Consider the following 5598-nt stretch of genomic DNA (forward strand, 5'->3'; position numbering starts at 1 on the left):
TAACTATACCGTTACTGAACAAGAGTGGCTTGCGGTAGTTTATGCATTTGATAAATTCCGGGCATACTTGCTAGGTACTGAGGTTATTGTTCACACTGATCATGCTGTGCTACGTTACCTAATGGCAAAGAAAGATGCCAAGCCAAAGTTGATAAGGTGGGTACTACTTTTACAAGAATTTGACTTTGAGGTTAAAGATAGGAAAGGTTGCGAAAATTATGTGGCTGACCACTTATCACGATTAGAGGGTAAGAAGAATGACAAACCTGAGGTTGACCTAAATCATTCTTTTCCCGATGAACAAGTGTTTGCAGTAACTCTGAACCAACCTCCTCGATATGCCGATTTTGCCAATTACAAAGTATGTGGATTAATGCCGGATGAAATGAACTTCTACCAACAAAAGAGGTTCATGTTCGACGTTAAAAAGTACTTTTGGGATGAACCATATTTGTTTCGAGAGTGTGCAGACCACATCATTAGAAGGTGTGTTCAGGAAGAAGAAGCGTTGGAAATTCTCCATGCTTGTGATGCTTCACCGAGGGGGGGTTATCATAGCGGTGTGCATACAACCGCTAAAGTCCTCCAAAGTTGTTATTACTGTCCATCCCTCTACAAAGATGCGTACAAATTTGTGAAGAAATGCACTCAGTGTCAAAAAAAAGGTGGAGTATCCAAAAGACCCGAGTTACCCCTCACTCCCATTCTAGAAGTTGAACTATTTGAGCCCTGGGGAATATATTTGATGGGCCCATTTGTGAGTTCGTTTGGCAATAAGTATATCTTGGTGGCGGTAGATTATGTTTCTAAATGGGTGGAAGCTGTTGCATTTCCAAACAATGAAGGGAAAACTGTGGTTCAATTTTTGAAACGCTACATCTTTGCTAGATTCGGTACTGCTCAAGCTATCATCAATGATGGTGGATCCCACTTTTGCAATAAATGGTTCTCAGCTGCATTGAGTAAGTATGGGGTGAACCACAAGGTAGCAACTCCATATCATCCCCAAACAAGTGGTCTAGTTGAAGTGTCTAATTAGGAGATCAAAATCATCTTATTGACCAAGACAATGAATGCTAATAGAACTGATTGGTCTCGAATGCTTGATGACGCACTATGGGTGTATCGTACCGTATATAAAACCCCAATTGGTATGTCTCCGTATCAGCTAGTTTTTGGAAAATCTTGCCATCTACAAGTAGAATTGGAACACAAAGCTATGTGGGCATTGAAAGCTCTGAATTTAGACTGGACAAAAAACTCAAAAGAGATAGAAGAGACGTTAAACGATTTGGACAAATTCAGGTTCAAAGCTTACAAAAGTTCAGCAATTTATAAGGAAAAGATGAAGAAGTGGCATGATGCTAAAATACTTAAGAGAGAGTTCAAGGTGGGATATTAGGTGTTACTATACAACTCCCGACTTAGATTCTTTCCCGTAAAGCACAAGTCCAAATGGCAAGGACCATTTAGAGTGACACGCGTATTCACAAATGGTGCCACAGAAGTTGAGGGTCAAGAAGGAACTGCATTTAAGCTGAATGAGGAACGCTTGAAATTATACTTTGGAGAATGGCAAGAGATATCTTTGATTGAGGTGGTGTACGTGGAAGATGCTTGAGAGCATTTCCACATAGTGCCACGACGTTAAATAAGACGCTTCTACGGAAGAAATCCAAGTGTTAGTGTTTTAAATAATGTGTGTTTATTTTGCAGGAGCTAGATCACGAGAAAGACAAAAATGCTTTTGTTGAGTCACCAAACTCGTTCGGCGAGCATGATTTGGTTCGCGTTATGGACCTAAAAAATGGGGCTGATACTTTGGAAAATTCGGCGGGATACCTTCACTATTTTGCGTGTCACCGATGTGGTTAGGTGAACCGACTTTCCTCACCCTTTTACTTAAGGCTGAAAACATCCCTCAAGGATCATTCGGCGGTGTTTTGAGTCCACTATGCAAGTCACCAATCTGTTCGGCGACCTTCTACAACTTCACCGAATGCTTGATATACTGCGAGTTTACGGTATTTCTAATACATTTCACTTACAAGTTGTGTGTGTCTAGGGCCTTTTTGTATTGGTTTTTATGTGTTTTTATCATATTTTGCAGGAAAGATGTTTAGGCACGGAAGTATAGAGATAGCTGAAAGAAATGTAGAAAAAGGGATTCACGGAGGTGATCTACGGACCGTAGATCCATTGACGGTCCGTAGGTTGTGACAGTAGATCAGTGGGCAAGGTATGGAAGACAAATCAGGGAAATCTGACCAACAGTGGAACCACGGTGGCAATTGCCTAAAAGAAGGATCCAACCAAATGAAATAAATGCTCCCTTTGATCCAAAAACTTTGAGCCTAAAATTAAACCATTTCTTTCTAAACCCTAAACTCGCTTTCCCATAATCTACTATGTTGGCCCCGGTCCCTCCTTGGACATGTGCACTTCGACTTTGGCCAAAAGCCTAAGTTGAGGGTGGCTAATGTAAAAAGTAACTTCAATCTTGGCCCTGACCCGACATCGGGTATTGTGCACCTCAACTAATGGAAAATCCATAAGTTGAGGGTGGCTATGAAAGAGGAAACTAAAAGAAAAATGGGTTTGAAAAGCGTGATGTTGAAAAAATAAAAAGAGGAAAGGATGTGACTTGTTGAAAGCTAAAAGAAAAATAAAATAAAAGTAAAAAGAGCTACAAAGCCTGAAGTCACATCCGTGGTTGAAGAAAATTAAGGGAAAGAAGGTAAACCGATAGGATGACAAAAATAAGGCAAAAAGAGGTGGAAAGCCTAGTGTAATGTCAAGGAGGGAAGAAAGTCACTAAGCAGTACCCAAATGTACCACACCTGACCCTGAGCCTACGTTACAAGCCATGAAAGTCCTATAGTGATCCTAGAGTCTAGTTTGGAGAGTCTAAGCAGTGAAAATAAGGGCAAGCTTATGGCATTGAGTGCTAACTGTATTTGAAATTACTTCTGAGCTTGAGTGTTGAATAAATCCTTGTACCATGAATGACATTCATTTTTGTGAAAGGGGGATTTCGTTTGAAGTAAGGGCACTAGTTACATTGTCGTAAAGTTGGTACCTTGGTGATAGTGAGAAGGTTTATGTTATGTGTCAGTTGGTCGATCTGTGTCATGGTGTTATCCGCATGAATTAGCTTGTCAAGTCTAAAATAATAAATTTGCACCCGAAAAGTGAGGAGGGTAGAGAACCATGTGATTGCTTGGGTCTGAAATGCTTGCTTTTATACAACTGTCGTTTAGAGTCGTAGTGCGTCGCTTGAGGACAAACAACGAGTTTAAGTTGTGGGTGTTGATATACTGTGAGTTTACGGTATTTCTAATACATTTCACTTACTAGTTGTGTGTGTCTAGGGCCTTTTTGTATTGGTTTCTATGTGTTTTTACCATATTTTGCAGGAAAGATGTTTAGGCGCGGAAGTATAGAGACAACTTAAAGAAATGCAGAAAAAGGGATTCACGGAGGTGATCTACGGACCGTAGGTCCATTGACGGTCCATAGGTTGTGACCGTAGATCAGCGGGTAGGTAAGGAAGACAAATCAGGGAAATCTGACCAAGTGTTGAACCACGACGGCCATTAACAATTTGTAGATTGATCTATGGACCGTACTGTTGATCCGTACATTGATACTGCGGTGGTTCCAGTACCTGATTTTTGAAGATTCCAAGTGTGGAGCTACGGAGGGGATTGACAGACCGTAGATCGATCTACAGTCCGTACTGCAAGTCCGTCGTTTGCTTCAGAGGAGCTGATTTTTGGAAGTTGAAATATTTTCTAAGTCCTGTTGACGGAAGGGACTTACGGACCGTAGATCCATTGACGGTCCGTAAGTCAATCTCATGGAATGAAGACGCGTGCCTGAACAAACTTTCCTTAATTTGTTTCCCTGTTTATTTAGGCTTTGTTTTCTATAAATAGGGCATGAAAACCTCTTTTTGAGGGGTTAGACATTATTATTCTACTTTTACTTTGTGACTTGGGAGATTAATTCGAAAACTTAGCAATTATTGATTTCCTAAGTTCGTTTTGAAGATTTTGGCGTTGCAATTCAAGTTGAATTTCTGGGTATATTATTCTCTTTCCTTAAGTTCATGATTTCTTCATCCAAAACTATGAATTGTGTTCTTGCTAATATGGGTAACTAAATCCACAACTAGGGTTGTGGGAACCATGAGCGATTAACAAAGTATGAATAGTAAATAAGCAAATTTTGAATAGTGATTTGCATGCATTGATAATTCTTTCGTTTAGAAGTCTTTTTAACGGTGGCCAATGTTAGAACTTGCCTTGTTACTACTTGCCGGACCAAGGAGGTAATTAACGAGAAAAGAATTATCAACATAGATTTAGTGTGATACTATCTAATAGGCTAGTGTTGATTGGTGCGAAGTAATAACTAAGCCAAACATCGATTATGATGTATAATATGAGGTAGAGGTAAGAGTTAGTAAATTATACACTCGTAGCAGGACCAAGGTGCGGGGTGAAATTCTCTAGATGCCGGACCAAGGATTTAGAGATACCTAACTTATCTCTTTGCATGTAGTACACTAGGAAAGGATTGTTATTACTAGGATTACTGCGTTATGTGCTTGTGGGGAACACGTATACCCTAGTTATTTCTCTCATCTTGATAACAACCAAAATTGAGTTTTGATTACTGATTACTTATTAAATTCTTACTATTTGTTTCATACAAACAAACCCCCCCTCCTTTTAATCACCTGTTTCTGGAAGTAATTTGACTAATTGAATATAATTGCTGGTTAAAGTAAAGTCTAAACCATTTTCCTCGTGGGATCGACCCCAACCTACAAGTTGGGTTCTCACTTGATAACGATCGCTTATACTTCTATAGGGAGGTATAATTTGAGCGTATCAATGCTCTTCTCTGAGAGTGCAGCCCTCCGGAACTAAGGTCGATCTGAACGTCATTGGGTGCATCGCGGAAGTATTCTACGACTAGTTCACTCTCTCGCCAACTAGGCGCTTAGTGAAGATTCCTTGTTACCTTGTTGTACTCGTTTACACACTAGAATGTAACCCTTTCTTGTTAGTTTTTCTTTATTATTCTGATTTTGTCTTATTTACGGTGATGTCCGTTCTCTAACCACATTGAGGACAATGTTGAATGCTTTTTACGGTTGGGGGATGGCTATTGGATAATGAACCCCCTCCTCTTTGTGCCACCTCTCTTGTTTGTGTTTGAATGTGGTTGTTCTCTTGCAAATATGAGTATTGGTCGTGATCAATACCGATGACTTGATTAGTTCTCATAATCGAACAAAAATGAATGTGCGGCTTCGACAAGGGCTAATGAAGTTGCATGGAAAATATGTGAGGTTTTTGCATCTCATTGTGACTAACCAAGTATCAAATTGAATCTCTTGTGATGAACATTGCACACTAGCGGAGGTGTGAAGTCTTGTTTGAAAGTGTTGTCAATGCCTTTTGTATGATGAGCATACCATGAACTGATGACACCTAGAATTTGCCTCGTTAGTCCGGTTGACTATTTGATGCAACCTCTTGATAACATCTTAGGCAATTTTGAAGATTGTGAACCAATTTGACATTA

At 39.8% G+C, this 5598-nt stretch overlaps 1 protein-coding gene across 1 annotated transcript; it reads left to right on the forward strand.

The window, feature by feature from the left end:
* The first annotated feature begins 1069 nt into the window (after positions 1-1069).
* Positions 1070-1875, forward strand: LOC125856310 (uncharacterized). The gene is made up of 3 exons (XM_049535821.1): positions 1070-1390; positions 1445-1597; positions 1717-1875. The coding sequence occupies exons 1-3, from the start codon at positions 1070-1072 to the stop codon at positions 1873-1875; spliced, it is 633 nt and encodes a 210-aa protein (XP_049391778.1).
* The last annotated feature ends 3723 nt before the right edge of the window (positions 1876-5598 follow it).

Source organism: Solanum stenotomum, chromosome 2 (genome assembly GCF_019186545.1).
Source record: "Solanum stenotomum isolate F172 chromosome 2, ASM1918654v1, whole genome shotgun sequence".
NCBI lineage: Eukaryota > Viridiplantae > Streptophyta > Magnoliopsida > Solanales > Solanaceae > Solanum > Solanum stenotomum.

Excerpts from the sequence above, each read along its gene's own strand:
- LOC125856310 (XM_049535821.1), top strand. The coding sequence starts at position 1,070 with ATGAATGCTAATAGAACTGATTGGTCTCGAATGCTTGATGACGCACTA. Across the intron at positions 1,391-1,444 it reads TACTTAAGAGAGAGTTCAAG|CACAAGTCCAAATGGCAAGG; the intron begins GTGGGATATTAG and ends TTTCCCGTAAAG. Across the intron at positions 1,598-1,716 it reads AAGAGATATCTTTGATTGAG|GAGCTAGATCACGAGAAAGA; the intron begins GTGGTGTACGTG and ends TTTATTTTGCAG.